The sequence below is a fragment of the Tasmannia lanceolata genome, unplaced genomic scaffold (assembly GCF_043159265.1).
Source record: "Tasmannia lanceolata isolate RefF3 unplaced genomic scaffold, GAP_Taslan_0.1 ptg000048l, whole genome shotgun sequence".
Taxonomy (NCBI): domain Eukaryota; kingdom Viridiplantae; phylum Streptophyta; class Magnoliopsida; order Canellales; family Winteraceae; genus Tasmannia; species Tasmannia lanceolata.
The window spans coordinates 930,315-950,950 of record NW_027518725.1 but is presented as its reverse complement, the minus strand read 5'-3'; the positions used below and the strand labels follow the sequence as shown (position 1 = coordinate 950,950).

At 39.0% G+C, this 20,636-nt stretch overlaps 1 protein-coding gene across 3 annotated transcripts; it reads left to right on the top strand.

The window, feature by feature from the left end:
- The first annotated feature begins 3,531 nt into the window (after positions 1-3,531).
- On the top strand, positions 3,532-20,636 carry LOC143864157 (serine/arginine repetitive matrix protein). Of its 3 annotated transcripts, none has more exons than XM_077375027.1 (16): positions 3,532-3,688; positions 6,901-7,312; positions 7,385-7,655; positions 8,022-8,317; positions 9,739-9,918; positions 10,725-11,513; positions 11,827-11,921; positions 12,008-12,067; positions 12,155-12,243; positions 12,525-12,590; positions 12,984-13,550; positions 13,989-14,063; positions 15,881-15,951; positions 16,080-16,137; positions 18,151-18,424; positions 19,613-20,636. In XM_077375027.1, exons 2-16 carry the CDS (start codon positions 7,017-7,019, stop codon positions 20,305-20,307), a joined length of 3,882 nt encoding a protein of 1,293 aa, XP_077231142.1. In that variant the 5' UTR covers positions 3,532-3,688; positions 6,901-7,016; the 3' UTR covers positions 20,308-20,636. The 3 variants fall into 3 exon arrangements, with proteins under 3 accessions (XP_077231142.1, XP_077231143.1, XP_077231141.1); XM_077375028.1 differs by having other exon boundaries at positions 7,385-7,661; positions 8,022-8,293; XM_077375026.1 differs by having other exon boundaries at positions 7,385-7,661.

The following is a 20,636-nucleotide window of genomic DNA, read 5'->3' as shown; positions in this document are numbered from 1 at the left end:
TGGTCTCTTTGGAACCTCTAATGATATTTCGTTTGCATTCTCCTGAAAATGGCAGCATTTCCACATCCTTGTTTGTCCTTTCCTGAAAATAACCTATTGTGATGGCATCCAGAGGCCCTAAATCTGCATTCATCTCCTATCTTTAACAACTATGAACATCATCAAGAGGCCTTCTGTAGTGTTCTTTCACACTGCCCTGAGAATGTTTTACTGTTTTGTTAAGAGTTGGTGCGATTGAGAGACTTAATTCTGGCTGTGCATGGAAGGGTTCATCATGAATTTCAATAACTAGCTGGTTGAAAAGGTACCTTAAGAACTCATCCACAGTGGGGTCCATTAAGATGATCACCTAGATCCTCATCCGTCCGTTGGTGCCGAGGTTTGGACACCCTAAGATGGATCCCATCTTTGATTGATCTGAGCCGTCAACTTGATAATTCATGATTTGGATCTTCTATGGCGCCCAAATCAGACCAATAATCAAATCCTAACATCTAATAGGGATTTACTAGGGACAGTCACAGAAGGAATTTGGAATTTCACGGGCCGGCTGTTGCATGAGAAAGCAGCCACATAGGCTCAGATTTTGTCTCATTCATTTAATTTATTAAAAGTGGCTGCCCTCATGCAACAACGGGGCCGCGAAATGCCTTCTGCGATGATCCCTAGCAAATCCCTGTCTAATAATATTTTATTTTTGTTGTTGAAAATGCACGGTTGAGATCTACATTCAAGGACAAACAATGCAAATATTATTGGCCAATGGAGATCCAAATCAAGGGCTATTGAATGAATGGTTCGGATCAATCAAATGTGGGACACACGATGCTGTTGTGGGAGCATCACATTGTATTACAATGAAGTCACGATCAGGATCAATCCCCAGCCAAAACAATTGCCAAGATGAACTCCCATCCATCCATATCATAAAGGCTTTTAAAATCAACAGTTTAGCTATTCTTGGCAGAATCCTAAATGAAGCTTGATGGATCAAGGGGCTAGGATCATCAGATTAAAGTGGGGCCAACGGCGATGGCCGAGATTCTGACCGTTAGTCTTACCAACGGGCACAGCACGTGTGGTGGACAGCCATCTTTTAAGCATTTTTCTTCCAAATATTCTCTATTTTGAAAGTGAAAGTTATGGAAGAGTTCTCTAAGCTTCTCTTATTCGAGATTTTGACTGATTTGGACCTCATCTTGTATTAACAATCCCAATTATCACAAACTAAATTGGAAACACATCCCTACATAACTCATGCTACTAGTAAGGCTTAGCCTATGTTTAGCAACCGTGAAACTTTTTATGGAGTCTGCCATATGGTGAGAGTAAGAATATGAGATTGTGATGAAGTGGCTGAAAAATAAGAGGATAAAATAGAAAGAGATTTCCTCTCCATGACCTCACATTGGTTTTCGATGAGAAGATAAATTCTTGGATCCAAAACCAACGGATTTCAATGGTGATAGAAAATAAAATTGTTCTCTTGTCTTTAAAAGTTGGCTGCTTTGTAACCTTTGTCAAAGAGAGGTATTTGTAGAGACCTTAAGTTTTCCATGAGATAGGGTTGCCCCCTACTGGGGTGAGCGTGATGGATACACTAGGGATCCCTTGTCATTGGGTACTTGCAGGAATGAATGACAACTTTTCTAGACAGGATCCTCACATTGCTCTCTTTCTTAGATTATGTGAGATCCCATATATTCTAACATGGTATCAGAGCCAACTTGCCTAGTATAATAAGATGATCCAACGGTGAGATCTCCACATAATCCACCAATGAGATCTTATGAGATCTCACATATTCTAACACTCTGCGTGGAGGCTGGGGAATCTATAGACAATAATTTATTCATTGCAAGACCTTTAGAGAGGTTTGGAGCCGTATATTACAGAGATTCGACATCTCGTCGGTCTTTCCATCACACATGGAGAACCTCCTAAGTTCTTGGTTCTTTGATCCATGGAAAGAAAAAGGTAGAATCCTAGGTTGTCCAAGTCACCATTTTGGGTGATTTGGAAAGAAAGAAATGCTAGGATATTTAGAGGCAAGGTTAAAAGATCAGAGTTTTTGTATATTAACGTGGTTGCTTTAGCCATAGAGTGGGTGAAAATCCTTCTATCTTTCAAATTTATTTCTAATGATAACTTGTGGAGATCTTGGCAAGAGGCATGAAAAGCTAGCGAGCAGATGGAGATGCAGACTCCAAGTTGGACACCTCCTCCCATGGGGTGGGGAAATTAAAACTTAATTTAGATGGATCTCGTTTTAGAAACCCTGGTCTAGCAGGTATATGAGGTCTCTTTGGGGGAGTGGGGAGATCATTAGATGGTCTTTTTCGGGACCTATTGGAATCACGGACTCCAATGAGGCTGGAGTGAGGGCGGTTCTTTAAAGGCATTAGGTTGATTGAGAGGAGAGAAATGAATGGCTTAACAGGGGGAGGTGATTCATGCAATGTCATAAGATGGTTGGAGGATAGAAACCCTCCCTTGGAGATTTGCCACTTTATTGAGGAGATTTTGGATCGGATGGCGGCTTATATGATGTTTCTTCTCAGCTCGTTAAAAAAGAGGAAAGTGTTCATGCGCTGCAGCGCAGGGAGCTCTCTCCGCTTTAGTGGCTTATAAAGCCTCCCATTCGTCACTTTTTGTGGACCCGCAAAGGTGGACCCACTATACGAACCAATGGGAGGCTTTATAAGCCACTTAAGCGCAGGGAAGCTCCATGCGCTGCAACGCAGGAACACTTAACTCAACCCAAAAATAGAAACCCTAAAAAGCTTGCCTAACAATTATTCCCAATCTTCTATCTAAAGCAACAAAAATTAAAATTAGAAATATGAACAAAATATTCCTAAAATAGTAATCCCGTAATATAACTATACCATATCGGTAAAATGCCTATAACTAGCCAAATCAAGTTCAAATTGCGTAATCTTGGGCTCTTTAGATAGATAATCGAAAAACCTTTCTAAAAACACTAAATTCATGCCAAAATAACAATATTTTATGCCCTAAAAAAATACTACAAATAAAATGATGAAAAAATAAAATAAAAAATAAAAGACGTGTTCAACCGCCATGCGTTCTGCATCACCCTTATTACTCGTTTGTATTACCCTTCGAGTTTGGCTTGCTTATATTTTATTGGTCTATCGCAAAAGCATTTTGTGGCTGGTCTGTTGCACGTCCGACCAGCCATGGAGACAAAAGCTGTTGTCTTCATCACGAGGCGGCTGGTCGCGAAATGCCTTTTGAGATGGAACTTAGCAAATCCCTTTTCCAAGGTTGGGAAAAAAGCAAAGGCCTAAAAAATAGGCGGTTTGGATCAATCGGAGGTGGGACCCACTAATACAGTGAGGTCCGGATCAATCGAAGGTGGGACCCACTGATACAGTGAGGTCGCCCCATTCCCCATTGAAATATTGCTGCCATTCATTTATATACCCCTTAAGATCAACGGTTTAGATCATTAAATAAGCGGCCCCACCCCAATACATTTCTGTCCCTAAAAAGTAAAAACATATACGAGAGAGAAAAATAGTTAGTCCCCGATCTCTCCCTCTTTCAGCTCTGCTGTTCGAAACCCTATTCGTCTTTTCCAAAACCCTAGAAACCCTTTTAGAAAACCCTAAAAGGAAAATCCGCAAAAATCGAAGAAATTAAGATCGGAAACAAAATCGAGGTAACGAAAAATTTCCTTTATTCAATCCCTTTATTTACTTTCATGATCTCGTCATTCCTCTTTACGAAATCTATTTGTTTTCGAACCCTAATATTAATCACCTTTTTAATCAGTAAAATCATTTGAAGAATAAATGTTTTCTTAAAGTAATTTATTTATCTAAAAACAGTTATGTAATCTTTAGCTGTTTGTTCGAATAGCTTGTAAGAGGAAATTTTGGGTTAATAAGACTTAATGTGGTGTTTAGTTGTTTATTTTCTTAATCAGCAAATTATTTGAAGCATAAATGTGTTTTCTAAATTAATTTATTTATGTAAACTCAGGTTTTGTAATGTGTAGCTGTTTGTAACCATAATCTGGTTTGAATAGCTTGTAAGAGAAAAAAAGTTGGGTTAATCAGACTTAATGTGGTGTTTAATTGTTTATTTTCTTAATCAGCAAATTATTTGAAGCATAAATGTGTTCTCTAACATGATATATTTATGTGAAGACAGTTATGTAATGTTTAGTTTTTTTTTTTTTTTTTTCAGTTAGAAATTAAATGCATTAATTCAGTGACTATATTAAAATGCCAATAAGTTGTCAAGCTACTGGGTCTTGAAAATTTGGGCCCCACAGTTTGGTTGAGTTTTGACCTCTGTTGGCAGTGTGTTATGGTCAGTTTGGATGCACAACCCAATTGCATTTTGGGTGCAATGCGTGTGTATACGCTTGTCGGGAAAGGGTTTTGTGGACTGCAGTTTATCAAAATTTGCACCAAAAATGCAATTGGGTTGCACAACCAAACTCAATCGGAAAAATTTTGAATACTGTTGTGCTGTTCTTTATGTTTCCAATGCCTCTCTCTCTCTCTCTATATATATATATATATATATTGTTATATACTTATATGGGACTTGCTAGCGTCCATCGCAGAAGGCATTTCACGGATGGCCCGTTGCATGTGAGAGCAGCCACACGGGCTCACTTTTTAGTCCATTTCGTCTTCATTCACGAGGTGGCTGCTCTCACATGCAACTGGCCATCCGTGAAATGCCTTTTGTGATGGACTCTAGCAAATCCCATATATATATATATATATATATATATATGTATGAGAGAGAGAGAGAGAGAGAGAGAGAGAGAGAGAGAGAGAGAGAGAGAGAGAGAGAGAGAGAGAGAGAGAAGAGTAGGTACTCCCTGGAGTAAATAACTTATCTACTCCCTAGCTTACAATAACAGTTGGGGCCACATTGTTTGGGTGATCCGAAGCATTCATTTGATGGGCCCTCACATAGATACGGTGTGCCCAAAAAATCAACTCGATAGGATCATCCTAACCCTATGAACTGTGGAGGCAAAAAATGGACAGTTTTGTGCCGTCCATTTTTGCCTCCATAGTTTATAGGGTTAGGATGATCCTATCGAGTTGATTTTTTGGGCACACCCTATCTATGTGTGGGCCCATCAAATGAAAGCTTTGGATATCCCAAACAATGTAGCCCCAACTGTTATTTTAAGCTAGGGAGTAGATAAGTTATTTACTCCAGGGAGTAGGTTCCATTTTTGCCTCCACAGTTCATAGGGTTAGGATGATCCTATCCAGTTGATTTTTTGGGCACACCTTATCTATGTGAGGGCCCATCAAATGAATGCTTTGGATCACCCAAACAATGTGGCCCCAACTGTTATTTTAAGCTATGGAGTAGATAAGTTATTTACTCCAAGGAGTACCTACTCAGTTTTTTAAGCTACACGTCCATTTTTGCCTCCACAGTTCATAGGATTAGGATGATCCTATCGAGTTGATTTTTTGGGCACACCCTATCTATGTGAGGGCCCATCAAATGAATGCTTTGGATCACCCAAACAATGTGGCCCTAACTGTTATATTAAGCTAGGGAGTAGATAAGTTATCTACTCCAGGAAGTACCTACTCTTTTCTCTCTCTCTCTCTCTCTCTATATATATATATATATATATATAGAGGAAAATGATTGTGAGCTTGAAGCTCATATAGCTTATATATACAATCATTTTCCTCATATATATATATATATATATATATATATATATAGGACAATTGTTTGTGAGCTTGAGCTTGAGCTCATATATTCCCTTGCATCTATCATATATGAGGAATGATAGGGCGCTCTTTATGCAAGGGCCGGAGAAGGGCCCTTGAATAGATTCAGTTTCTCAACCGCTTTTAAAAATGACTTAGATCTATTGAATGCCCCTTCTTTAGCCCTTGCGTAAAGAGGGCCCTTGCATCTATCATTATATATATATATATATATATGAGGAAAAGGATTGTACGCTCGAGTGTACCAAGCTTATGGTACGCTCGAGTGCCCAATCACCTGTGGGCCCACTTTGTTAGGATGACACAAAGCATTCATTTGAAAGGGCCTTACATAGATGGGTTGTGTACCAAAAATCAGCTCCATAGGATCATCCTAACCCATCCATTTGTGGAGGGCAAAATGGAGAGACCACAAATCTGCCCATTTTTGTCCTCCACTTTTGGAGGGGCTAGGATGATTCAATGGAGCTGATTTTTGGTACACACCCTATCTATGATAGGGCCTTGCACATCAATGCTTTGGATCACCACAAAAAATGTGGGACCCATGTGATTGGGCACTCGAGCGTACCATAAGCTTGGTACGCTCGAGCGTACAATCTTTTTCCTCTATATATATATATATATATTATATTATATTGGTGCCCGAGCGTCAAGTCCCATGTGGGCGGTACCGCCCTTGATATTTGATCCAACAACAGCCCACTTTCTAAGAGGTTGCTGATGGATCAAATATCAAGGGCGGTACTTTTGTCGAACCGCCCACATGGGACTTGACGCTCGGGCACCATATAATTTCTCACACGCATACTTTTCACATGGGACTTGACTCTCGGGCACCATATAATTTCTCTCTTGCTCTCTCTCTCTCTCTCTCTATATATATATATATATATATATATATATATATATATATATATATATATATATATATATATATAGAGAGAGAGAGAGAGAGAGAGAGAGAGAGAGAGAGAGAGAGAGAGAGAGAGAGATTAATGCAATGGCAGGCTGTTGCAAATTGGAGTTGTCTTTGGGTAGATGGGTCAAATTGCCCAAAGGGTCAGTGCTTCTATATGTTTGAAATGCTTCTTTTTTTATTGTTACATATATAGACTTGAGTTTGAATAAATTAATGCAATGGCAGCTTGTTGCAAATTGGTGTTGTCTTTGAGTAGCCCTGATGGGCCAAATTGCCCAAAGGGGCAGCGGGGATCCAACGGAGCTTCTTCGTTGGACGGGTCAGGCTTCTTCCGTGAGAGCATGGAGAACCGAATCTCATCAGGACTTCCGAGCATGCCGAGATGCTTTCCTACTTTTTCTCATGGAGACATGATGATGAATTCGTTGCAGTTTTTGCCTTTTGACACTAAACCAATGGCTGTTGACCAAAAGTTCCCTCGGCAAGGGGAGCTTAAAAGGGTGATAACTTCTGCTCTTGGCATTTCATCTGACAATCCTTCACATGTTGCTTATAATGGGAAGCCTCTACCTCCGTCCTCGCTGGCAGATCTGAGACGGGTCAAGGCCAGTCTCCATGAAAGCTCTATCAAGGCGAGGTATTTGTTTATTTTGTTTATATATTGAAAGTATGAAAATTAGTAGGTCCTCAAAATGCTTGATTTTTACAGGGATCGAGTAAAAACCTTGGATGAAGCCATATCCAAATTCGAAAAGTATTCCCAAAGTGTTCAGTTCAGGAAGCGATCTCGATCCGATGTTTCATTGACCGAGCGTTCAAATGGCATGTTGCCTGGAGGTTCAGTTCCAGGTGGAACCATGGCTAAGATGGGTTCCCAGAGCCATCTGACCTCGAGCACTTTTGAACTAGGGCCTCAGAAATCGGAAGATAGGTCTAAGAATGGCGTTCCTAACAAACGTATTCGGACATCTATGGTGGATGTACGGGTTTGTAACTTCTGACCTCTTATTTACTTATCTTATAAATTCATATTTCCATTCAAATTTTCTCTTTTATTTAGGGCTTCCTTGTGATTGTTTCATGTAAATTACTTATTTATGTTACCATTCAAAAAAGGAAAAAATTACTTATTTATGCATGCATCTGTAAATAAGCTATAACTTACATAGGCGCCCTACTCTGATAATTGGGCGTGGCTTGCATGAGCTATCTTTTTTTTTTTGGAATGATAAGCATTAGCTATCTTCTTTCTCCGTTTCCTTTTCTTTTTTTTCTTCGTAATTAAGTTACTAGGCTAGGCACCATTTTCAATTTCCTGACTTAAATTAGATTTCTAATTGATCCAGATGGATGCACGGGCTAATGATCTTCCCAGGCCATCGGTGCCTATTGATAGGGATAGAGACATGTTAAGACCTGTAAATGGCAGCACTACTCAGTCTGAAGAAAAGGGTTTTACATTGCCAACTGGTGTGGATGGTTGGGAAAAGATGCGGAAGAAGCGTTCTGGGATAAAGTCAGATGTTTCTCCTTCTGTGGTTGTGGCAAAACCTCTTGATGGTGATCGGGAGCCTAAACGGGGAATGCAGCAAAGGGTTGGTAATGATGCTCGTTCAAGGTTAGGTCTTGTCCGTGGCTTTAGGTGGGATTTCTTATCATTCTTAAACTCCTTTTTTCTTGCATCTTTCCTCAATTAATATTTAATATTTCCATAAATTAACGGTTTATGTATGTATGTATGTATGTGTATGTAACAATTAAGCCTTTTTTGAGACGAAAAAACAATTAAGCCTTTTTGCTGACATTTTCAGCGTGATTTCAATGACAATGAGATGTGCTAACTAGACCTGTTTCACACTATCCAATTTATTGAAGACATTTATTGAGCTGAATAGTCTGGACGTGGTTTGGTACTATTGATGTTGGTGCTTCTTTTAATTGTAATATCATAGATTCTAGATTCTTGTGAACCTAAGTATTCCTATCAATTGATATGTTGTTGGTGCTTCTTTTAATTGTAATATCATGGATTCTAGATTCTTGTGAACCTAAGTATTCCTATCAATTGGCACACATGATCCTCACATATGGGTGGCAGATGTGGAAATTCTTCACTAGGTTCTTTGATGTTTCCAACCCTAAATATGTGGGCCACTCCCTATCTTGGTTGAGTGGGATGTCCAAAATATCATTTGACATGGTAGCTGTAATTTAAGCCCACCATGGAGATTTATTGATTTCTTTCAATGGACTGTGTAAAAACCACTCAAATATGATTACCCATACAGATGTAGAGAAGATGAGAAGAAGATAGTCTGAACTTAGTGCGGTTCTTCATTGATTCAAAATTACTGCTTGACGTGTGGTCAAATGACAAATTGGTGAATATATCGATCCCTTGTTCTTTACTTGACATAATTGAGACAATTTTTTGCTGCTTCTATATGTTCACGAATGGAATTGTAATTTATCTCTCTGTCTTTTGTCCAAGCATTGAAGTCTAGGTTTCGATATAATTTGATGACACTGTTTATCTGTCTTTGTTTCTATAAAATGGCCCTGGCATGTGTTGCACACCTAGAAAATGGCGCTGGCATGTGTTGAGATATTTGTTTCGACAAAACGACTGTTGGTCAATATATCAAATGTTAAAGTATAAAAGATAAATAACGCCTTTCTCCAACAGCTTAAGCTTTTGGAGAAGTTGGTAAGTTAACTTGGTATTAGAGTCAAAGGTCTCAAGTTCAAATCTCCCGGATAGCAAAAACCCACATGCGATGGTCAGCCCAAAGTGGGACCACATGTGTCACGTGCTTGCCAAGTGGGCCACACGTGCGGGGGAGTGTTAAAGTATAAAAGATAAATAACGCCTTTCTCCAACTGCTTAAGCTTTTGGAGAAGTTGGTAAGTTAACATCAACCATGTATCGGATTGTAATTTATCTCTATTTGTTTCGAGATAATTTGACTAATTAATTGCATCTTCTGATGTTTAGGGTGGCCTTTTTTTTTTTTTTGAATGGCTGTTTAAGTTGCTCTTTTTGACTAGTATCTTGCTATGCAGGTCAGGGCCGGTTACTGGAGCTGTTGGAGTTGAGAAATTAGAAGTAACTTCTCAACAAAATGGCCCTGGCATGTGTTGCACACCAAGGAGTGATCAAGAGATGGTCTCTCGTCCCAATGATAGACGAGATCGTCTTGTTGCTTCAGATAAGGAAAGGGTCACTCCCAAAGCCGTTAGCAAGTATGCAAAGATATCCTTCACACGCACATTTTTATTGCGATTGAAATTTAATATTTACTCTTTTCTCATCTTCCGTAGATTTAAGTGTCATCCCTGTCATTTTTTAGTTGGATGATGTGGACCAGAAAAATGTATTTACTGTCTGATATGTACATTCATCTATAAAATAGACCCTGTTATTCCATACAAAGAGACTCACTGCACAGTACATATTGGGCCATTTGGATACGTAGATTTTAGAATCTTGGATTTCCTCAAAATCCTGAATGAGAGACGAGAGAAAAAGGCCGTCCGTCGTTTTCTGATTTCTCGTCCTTCTTTCCGTCGAGAGAGAGTAGGAGATCATCCTGTGTTCCAGGCTTTATCGTTTTCTGATTCCTCGCCGTTCTTTCTGTCAAGCGGAGAGTAGTAGGAGATCGTCTTGTCCTCCAGGTTTCAGAAATCTCAGGACACGGTTTCTTTCTTTCTATTTTTTTTTTTGTGAAAAGGGGTGGTTGAGATTTCTAAAACCTGGTTTTCTTACTTAAAATTCAGGTTAATGGATTGCAAAATCCAGAATTTTACACCCCTTTCAAACTAAAACCTGGATTCTAAAATCCACGTATCCAAACTGCCCCATTGTATTTTAAACCTTCCTTCCCCTGCTATAAGATCCATTTCTTGCAGCTTATTGAGTTTTTTAGTTACTTTTGTTTTCCATGAGGGATTCAGTCAACTTTCTTTCTACTGTAACCTTTTCTTTTCTACTTTGTTTTTCATTGAGTATATTCTTTGCTTATGTTTCTTCTACACTATCCACCATTCAGGACAAGTATCCGAGATGATAATACTGCAGCTATTCCTACTCCGGTCACAAAAATGCATGCAAATATGCGAGCGCCACGGTCAAGTTCGGCTACATTACCTAAGTCATCTACGAACACTCATCGAATAACCGGAACTTCTGACGATTGCGAGAATCCTCAAAAGATAACGGGAACTTCCGAATATTCTCCCAACACACTCCATGCTGTTGTCGGGGCTAACAATCGTAAACGCTCGGCATCAATGCGATCGTCGTCACCTCCTGTACCACCGTGGGTTGGGCAAAGGCCTCAAAAGTTATCACGTGTTGCAAGAAGAACAAATTTTGGTCCCCTTGTTTCAACCCATGATGACTCCCCGGCTTCAGATACTGTAACCTTTGTGCCTGGCACTGATATTGCATTAGGATTTCCAAGACGTCTATCCAGTAATGATTCTGAACAAGTTAAATTAAAAGTTGAGCATATCTCTTCAGTTGGATTATCGGCAAGTCAGGACCCAGGTGCTGCTGAAAACAAGTCAAAAGATAAAGGTAAGAAATGTGGTGAGATAGACGAGAAAGGTGGACCTTCTATTCAAAAAGAAAAAGGTGCAACACTGGCATTACCTCCAAGAAAGAATAGGGTTTCCACGGACGAACATCTTGGAGATGTTGTTCGGAGACGAGGGAGGACTGAACAAGGCTTTGCTCCCACAAGGCCTGGCACACCTTCTACAATGGACAAACTTGATAATGCAGTCACTGCAAAACAGCTCAGAAGTGCAAGACTTGGTTCTGATAAGATTGAAAGGTTTTACTCTTTCTCCTTGCCATATCTTTTGGTATTCAATGACTTTATTATTAGGGAAATGATACCAGCACAACCATATTTTGATATTTACACAAACCCAGCTGTCTTTTCTTCTTTAATTGGCTTGTGAGAGCTTTTTGGGAAACGTAATAACCTTTTGAAGCGCTTTTTGGAAAATGTAATAACCTTCTGGGTTTGTGTAAATATCAAAATATAGTTGTGCTGATATTATTTCCCCTTTTTTATTATTCATGGTTTTACTCTAACTCTTCCTTCTGAAGTCTCTTATTAGATTGAGTTTCTTTTGACTCAGTAAACCAGGTCGCCCGCCAAGTAAGAAGTTATCTGAGCGCAAGGCTTATACACGTCCCAGGGATACAGTGAATAACGGATCCTCTGACTTGGCCGGTATTTGGTCCCCAGCCATTTGGATTAATGAAATTCTTCTGCATATTCTATTTATCATTTAGTTTGAAATAGTCTTTAATTTTCAGGAGAGTCGGATGACGACCATGACGAGCTATTGGCTGCTGCAAATGCCGCTTTAAATAACAGTATTATGCTCACTTCTTAAATGCTGTTATTTGTATGTTTTTAGATAGTTGTAATTTCTGTGGATTAACTGTTTTAACTGCTGTCAGGTAATACATGTTCCAGCTCATTTTGGAAGCAGATTGAGCCAGTCTTCCGTTTTGTCTCTGCAGAAGACATTACCTTTATAAAGCAACAGGTATACCTATATATATGCAAATGTGTGTGTGTGTGTGTGTGTGTGTGTGAGAGAGAGAGAGAGAGAGAGAGAGAGAGAGAGAGAGAGAGAGAGAGAGAGAGAGAGAGAGAGAGAGAGAGAGAGAGAGAGAGAGAGTTGATGTTTCCTTCCAGTCTTGAATAGTTATTTCTGCCTGTCTCTTTTATCTGTTTAAGAGTTTCTCAGATTGATGTTATCTCCAGTCTTGAATAGTTAATTTTGCCCCCATGATTTAATTTTCTTGTATTAACAAATGAGACCAGATTTGTCTTGCGGATGAGTCTGATATGAATATTCGCGGCCAATGCGATACTGATCCAAAGTTAAAGGTATGAACTCGGAGTTGCGTGCGTTAGCATTTCAGTAATATGTTTGGTGGCTTTGTGAGCTCTTTCTGAAGTTTCATGCTGTCTAGAGTTGTTATTAAACTAGTTTTTTTTTTTTTTTTTTAATTTTTGTAAAAAAAGTATCTTGCAATGTTTCTTGGTTGTCATTTTTAATACGGTTACTTTCTAAATTTGATACTCTGAAAAGAATATATGGTTTGGACTTAACACACGGTAATCGTGTATTATTGAACCCCTTCTACTTGGACATTATTACTGTACTCTTTTGCCGTCCAAGGAAAGATTTCAGTTTCGAAGATTTCATTTATATATTTGCCATTTTTTTTTTTTGTTACATCACTTTTATTACCCTGAGTTTATGTGTTTCATTTTCAGGGTGATGTTGGATGCAATTTGCTGCCATCTGGCCCCGCCCTTGTTGGTAGAGCCGATTGCCGAAATGTCACAAATGGAATTGACCTGGATGAATGTAAGAGTATTCACGAGGGCATTCCACTTTCCCTGAGAATTATTGCCGCTGGAATTGAAATTACTGAGATTGAAGACTTTTACTGTGGTACTAGCCAAGTGAATGACCGATTTAAGTACGATAATTACGGAGTTGGGATTGAGTTAGATAGAGAGTTTAAATCTAAGAGTTCAAACAAGATGTCATTAAAAAACTTCCCAACTCTTGGAAGAACTGTTTCTAATGGTTATAGGGTAACTGCCACTAAGAGATACCATGATGAGCTGGACTTTGAAGAGCTGGAATATGATGATGTCACAGCAGATTCAAATATTGAAATAGTCTCAAAATTCGGGCATGGCCTAATTGAATTACTGCCAAAACAAGCGGTAAATTCTAGCCCAGTTTTTAGCGAATTTCAGTATGACCAGATGTGCTTGGATGACAGAATTCTCCTAGAGCTTCAGAGTATTGGACTTTCGCCTGAATCACTGGTAGGTGTTCTTTCACAGGAGCTTTCATTAATGAGCCTATGTTGTTAAAAAGTTCTTTGTTATTGTAACAGTTGAATGGTTTAAATAGTATTTACATTACTTTGTTTATGCATATCTTTTATTTCGTTTAGTTTAAGTAGTACCAAAATGTTTCCGTGATTTTACATGATTTTGGCTGAAATTTCGTACTGAAACCCAAATTTTTCCGTTTTTCTAATGATTGATACCAAAACCTAAACTTAAAAACATTGGGTATAGTGTAATGGGTGATTGTAATTATTTAAATGGCCATGATTTTCTATTTCTGATGAATGCAGTCAATCAGTTTCTTTACTGAACAGGCACTGAGAATTACATGTGTGCCTCTCCTTTGTGTGTTTTAGTTCATGTATTTGGATGTTCTTAATTTTTTTCAATTGTGCCTTTGTCTCATTTCAGCCTGACCTAGCACAAGGAGAAGATGATGAGATCAGTGATGACATCTCTAGATTAGAGGACAAGCTCCGTGAACAGGTATTTCCAAACGAGTGTTCTGCCTTTTTCTTTCATGGCCCAGTTCACAATATGTTTTCTAATTCTTCCATTAGGTACGCACTACTATTCTTTGTCAGAATATGTGCACTCTATCTTACTGTACATGAGTTATGTTCCTTGTCCATACACATACTTAGTTGGCCTAACCATGCATAATTCTAGTCATACACGGATACTATGTATTAATTATTATTACAGCAAACAATTTTTAGGATGGAAGGACTACAGAAGGTGTGAATCATCTAGATGACTAGACCTATGCAATAGTAACAGTTCATATTTCAGATCATCAAAACAATGCTGGCTCCTCTGTTGAAAATTCCCAGATACATTTATTTTGTATTCGGTTATTCTTATATATATATATGTGTGTGTGTGTGTGTGATATGTATAGAGAAATGACATCAGAACTCCCTTATTTTGACAACGGATTCTTTCACTTTGGGAAACACTTCTCTGATTGGATGATGCTAGATCCTTGGGAACTAAGTTGTATATTTCGTTCCGTTTCAGCCGAAATGGGCCGAAATTTCGGTTTCGGTCTGGAAACCGAAATGAAATCTGGTCGGAATTCGTTTCGTTCTGTTTCGGCCATTTTGACCGAAATTGTCTGAAAAGGCAGAAAAAATTACGGGAATGCCATTATAGCATTCTATGACTGTTTAAGACCGTTTTATAGCCGTTGGAAGCATATTTTCCATCTTTTCGCATCCACAAGCATTCACACCACTATATATACCCCATTAACCATTGTTTTTCCACACTCTTCTCTTTCACCATTCTCTTACAAACTTCCTTTAAACACTTTCTCACCAATTAAGATCTACTCTAATCTTCTTTTAAGCTCTTCAAGCTTCTCTAATTTTCTAACAATTTCTGATTTTTTTGCATTTTTTCCAGTTTTTAATTATTAAAAAAAATCCCTCTGGAAAGTAGAACGAAAAGTTTCCACCGAAACGCGGAACGAAATGGCCGAAACACCGAAGCGTTCCGTTCCGGTCGCCAAAACGAAACGGCGAACGAAACGGATTTTACAACTTAGCTTTGGAATTATCAATTATATATCCTTTAACAGCTCATTAGAAAAGTGTGAATAAAGGGAATAGTAGCATTACTAAAGGGTATCCATTACCTATATATGTATATATGTGTGTTTATAACAATATATTAGTCATATGGAGTCGAGTCGAGTCGCTGGGCTTTCGAGGAGAGTTGCATGGGTGACTTGCCTTTGTTGAAGACTCGTCCATGTCGTCTGGTGACTCGAATGAGTCATTGGGAGTAAACTCGAACGAGTGGTCGGGAGTCAACTCGAAAAAATAAGACTCTAGGCCTGAGCTTTCTTGCTTTGATGGTTGAAAACTTGGAAGTTGGAACTTAGAACTTAATTATTTTTGTGCATGCAAGTTACAAGCATATTGCTATTTATATTTTTGGCTTAGTGCTTTCTCTATGTGCTATTGGGTTATATTTTGTACCTGCGTCATCTTTTGATATATAATTATATTTTTTTCAACTAAATTTCTATTCTTGTCAAAAACTCGAGTCACGAGTCGAGGCGAGTTACGAGTCATAAAATTAAGAAATCTAGTCACGAGTCGAGTGACGGGGCTGACAACTATGCGCTTCTTTCTCCAAATTACAGCATATCTGGACCTGTAACTGAGTAGTAGAACTGACCAGCATGCATTTAATGTCATATTTCGTAATATAAATTCTATATTTTAGGATAGATAGTGTAAAACTGCTAATTCTGAGATACTTCTCAATGTTAAATTTATTCATTGACAAAATAGGTATTGAGGAAGAAAAGGCTGTTAGTGAAACTTGAGAAAGCCGTCATGGATGAGAGAGAACATCAAGAAAGGTTGCAAAGTTATCTTATTTCCTTTCTTAAATTGTTGTAGATGCAGTTTATATTCATTCTTTACTTTTATACATTTCATGGCTTTCATGAATAATTAATTATACTCTAAACATTTTATGGTTGTATAGGGAGATTGAGCGTCTCGCCCTGGACAAACTTGTTGGTATGGCTTATGACAAGTATATGGTAGGTCTTGATTATCCACTGTTATTCCATTTATTGGTGTTTGATTATATCGGTTGCATTTTGGAATAAAATTGCTCTGTACGGCACATAATTAAGTTTTATTCATAAAATTGCTGGAGAACTATCTGCCACATCAACCAATCATTTTTGCTACTATCGAAGTCCGATGCGTAGCTTCTGAATATCTTGTTATTTCAATTCCATCCGTACCCCCACAAATGAAGAAACTTTGTGGTTGCGACTCTTTGGAGAGGGTGAACACGAGAGGATGTTACCTGAAACTATCTGCCACGTCAACCAATCATTTTTCCTACTATCGACGTCCGATGCATAGCTTCTTAACATCTTGTTATTTCAATTCAATCCATGCTCCCACAAATGAAGAAAATTTTTGGTTGTGACTCTTTGGAGAGGGAGGGCAGGAGGATGTTCCCCAAAACTTATGAGATTGCAAATTTATGCTGTAATTTATTGCACAAAGGGGCAAAGGATCTGCTATGCAGCTATTCAATAAAACGAAGGGGTGGGGTGGGTTGGGGGCCAATATGTTTTAAATACTTAAATATTGGATGCAGAAACCATACTTCAAGATGGTTGCCGATCTGTTTCTAATAATCAAATTTTGGATGTAGAAACCATACTTTGCTACGTCTTTCCATTATGATGATGCATTTGGGTATCATTTTGAAAAAGTTTCTGCCACGATACTCAACTCAACTCAACTCACCAGGCCTTTGTCCCAAACTAGTTGGGGTCGGCTAAATGAATCCTTTATACAAATTTCATGAAGAAGGTGAAAGGAATCTACCCGGCTCTAATCTCGGCTCTAGTTGGGTTCTTTTACGTGGATCATTTTCTTCCATTCTATCCTATCCAAGGTCATGTTCTCTGTTATGTTCCTAGCTATCAAGTCTTTCTTCACTGTTTCTACCCAAGTCGCTTTCGGTCTGCCCCTACCACTTTTTACTCCATCAATATGGCACGAGTCGCCTCTTCTCGCCAGAGCATCCAAAGACCTGCGTTGGATATGTCCAAACCATCTTAAGTGGTGCTCTCATCTTCTCCTCAACTGGTGCCACCCCCACCTTTTTACGAATGTCTTTATTTTTAATTCTATCTAACCTTGTGTGGCCGCACATCCATCTAAGCATCCGCATCTTCGCAACACTCATCTTATGCACATGATGCTTCTTGGTGGCCCAACATTCTGAGCCGTACAACATGGCTGGCCTCACAACTGTCTTATAAAACTTTTCCTTCAACTTGGTAGGGGGTTTACGGTCTCACAGAACTCCTGAGGCAAGCTTCCACTTCAACCAACTTGCTCTTATTCTATGGTTAACATCCTCTTCAATCTCTCCTTATGTAGAATTGGACCAAGATAGCAAAGGATATCCCTCTTAGGTACCTCTTGTCCAGTCATTTTTACTACATCCTCGTCCCGCCTCCTAACATTACTAAAGTTGCACTCCATATACTTTGGCTTAGTCTTGCTTAGTCTAAAACCTTTGGATTCGAAAGTAGTTCTCCATAACTATAACTTAGCATTTACTCCTGCTTTGGTTTCGTCGATTAATACTATGTCATCTGTAAATAACATACACCACGGCACCTCATCCTGGATACCTTCCCGTAAGCTCATCTATAACTAGTGTAAAAGATAAGGGCTTAGAGCTGATTTTCCTACTATTTGTGTGATATTTGAAAAAAAAAAAATTCCGTAAAATTTCCTTTCTTATTCTGAATCTTTGTTTGGTTGAAGTGCTTCTAGTTTCTGTTCTGTTGTCTTATATTCCTCAATTGTTCTGATTTGATGATATTGTTTACATTGCTTAAGACAAAAATGAAAAGTAGCAACCAACATTAAAGTGATTGGCCCCTTTAAAATGTCACTTTAACGCATCCACATGTTATTGTAACTGAGTTTCATATACCATGAGGATACTATTGCCACCGTTATCCCTGTAGTGGACAATCTAGATCATGGGTTGGATCTAACGGTATTTTTTGCAGGCTTGTTGGGGCCCTAATGTTGCTGGTGGCAAGAGTGCAAGCAACAAAATTATCAAGCGTGCCGCCTTTGCTTCTGTAAAACGAGCATTAGCAAGGTGTCAGAAGTTTGTAGATACTGGCAAGAGCTGCTTTAGTGAGCCTCCGTTCAGGGATATGTTCCTTTCGGTATCTTCTCACAGCAATGGTGCGGAGTGTATTGATATTATCACGGAGAGGGAGGCTGCTATTCCATTTGCTGACACTTCCACCCATTCTTCTGAAATTAGGGTTTCAGGTACTACACTTAATGAATGTTAGATGATAGTAGGCACTGGTATATATCTGTATTTTTCTATATATAGAGAAAGGGTCCATATGCATGTATGCCACGTATAGTGTTATTTCACTGAGAACCGAACCATCTTTCTAGTATGATTTTGATTTAGCTAACACTTTGAATTTATTGCTGACACACATGGCAAGTTGTGTTGACACTGACACTTGTGTCGGCATGTGTCAACACTCCATTCGATACTTGTAAATGTATTGCTAGAAGTGTCTGACTTAATGTAGGCGTGTTGACATGTTTTTGTGTCGTGTCACAATGTTTTTGTGTTGTGTCAAGTGTGACAAAAAGCTATCACTAGCCTCTCAAAAAAGATTTTAATGGAGTGAGTGCCATTATCAAAACAAGGGTGTGCAGATATAATTTCATAAAAAATGTTTCTACTCGATCGAGTAGATAACATATCTACTCCGTCGGCCCAAAATAAAGTGGGCCCAGATTGTTTGGATGATCCAAAGCATTCATTTGATAGGCCCTGACATAGATAGGTGTGCCCAAAAAATCAGCTCCATAGGGTCATCCTAACCCCTCGATTTGTGGAGGTTAAAAATGGACAGATTTGTGGAGGTTTATACACGTCCATTTTAACCTCCACAAATCGAAGGGTTGGGATGATCGTATGGAGCTGATTTTTTGGGCACACACTATCTATGTCAGGCCCCATCAAATGAATGGTTTGCATCACCCAAACAATCTGTGCCCCAACTGTATTTTTGGCCGACGGAACAGATAATGTATCTACTCAATCGAGTAGAAAGAATTTTCTTTATATATATGTGTGTGTGTGTGTGTGTGAGAGAGAGAGAGAGAGAGAGAGAGAGAGAGAGAGAGAGAGAGAGAGAGAGAGAGAGAGAGAGAGAGAGAGAGTGGGTGTATGTGTGTGTGTGTGTGTGTATTGACACACCTCTGGACTTTTTTATGAGTGCGTGCGTGCGTGTGTGTGTGTGTGTGTGTGTGTGTGTGTGTGTGTGTGTGTGTGTTGTGACACACCTCTGGACTTTCTTATGTTCATATTGCATTTACATATTTTGGTGTATGACTGATCAAACTTTTGGGATTTGATGATCTATCAGTAATTGATGTTGTCATTTATAGGCTTGTGGTAGTTGATTTAAGATAATTTTCACTCTTTTGCAGCCCCATTGGGTTCAGATGACACCCCTGCTTTGATTCCACAATCAAGTCCGAAGATAGATCACGAGAAGTATTCTCCCGACGATTTTCGATTAGTCAACCCTTTATCAGCACAAAATTTTGGTATAGAAGATTCGTCATCTAATAGAGTGAAGAAGAGGGAGTTGTTGCTTGATGATATCGTTGGCAGTGCTGCTGGTACAAGTCTTGGAAGTTCTCTTTTAAGTGGTACAAAAGGGAAGAGGAGTGAGAGAGATAGAGAGGGGAAAGGTCACAATAGAGAGGCACCGTCGAAAAATGCAACTGCTAAAATTGGCCGTCCGGCTTTATCCAATGCGAAGGGTGAACGAAAGACAAAAACTAAGCCTAAGCAAAAGACGACCCAATTATCTGCCCCCGTCAATGGTTTTCTTGGTAAGGTCTCAGAGCTGCCCACAACAACATTGCCACCAGTGTCCAAATCATATCAAAAAGTTACGGATGCGAATACCAAGGAGGGTACATCAAATGATACTGAGCAAATCGACTTGTCGCACTTGCAACTACCTGGAATAGACATACTTTCTGATGACCTTAATGGGCAAGGCCAAGACCTTGATACATGGTTAAGCATAGATGATGATGCTTTGCCGGAAGATGATTTTGAGGGCCTTAGAATTCCAATGGATGACCTTTCGGGCTTAAACATGACGGTTTAAAGTTGGGCTTTTTGTATATATGTGCATTATACAAGTGAAGAAAATATTGACACAGTTGTCAAGAAATTACCAACTACATAGGTTAGTGTTCGGCAACAAGATCTCAAAGTAGGCTGTAGATTCTTTCGGCACCTTCTGCAGAAGTTCATCTGGGAGCAAACCTTTTCGGCAACCTCGACTACAAAGATCCTGTTATCAATTTACAAGCTAGTAAACATAGTTATAATATCATTGCAAGCATCTCCTGATTGTGACATTTAGCAATCAGAGAAACAGTGCCAATTGTACATACGATTTATATATGAAATAAAATTGTTTTCTTTATTTCA

Coding starts and splice junctions, on each gene's coding strand:
- LOC143864157 (XM_077375026.1), top strand. CDS start 7,017: ATGGAGAACCGAATCTCATCAGGACTTCCGAGCATGCCGAGATGCTTT. Junction 7,313..7,384: donor GAAAGCTCTATCAAGGCGAG/GTATTTGTTTAT, acceptor TGATTTTTACAG/GGATCGAGTAAAAACCTTGG. Junction 18,425..19,612: donor TTCTGAAATTAGGGTTTCAG/GTACTACACTTA, acceptor ACTCTTTTGCAG/CCCCATTGGGTTCAGATGAC.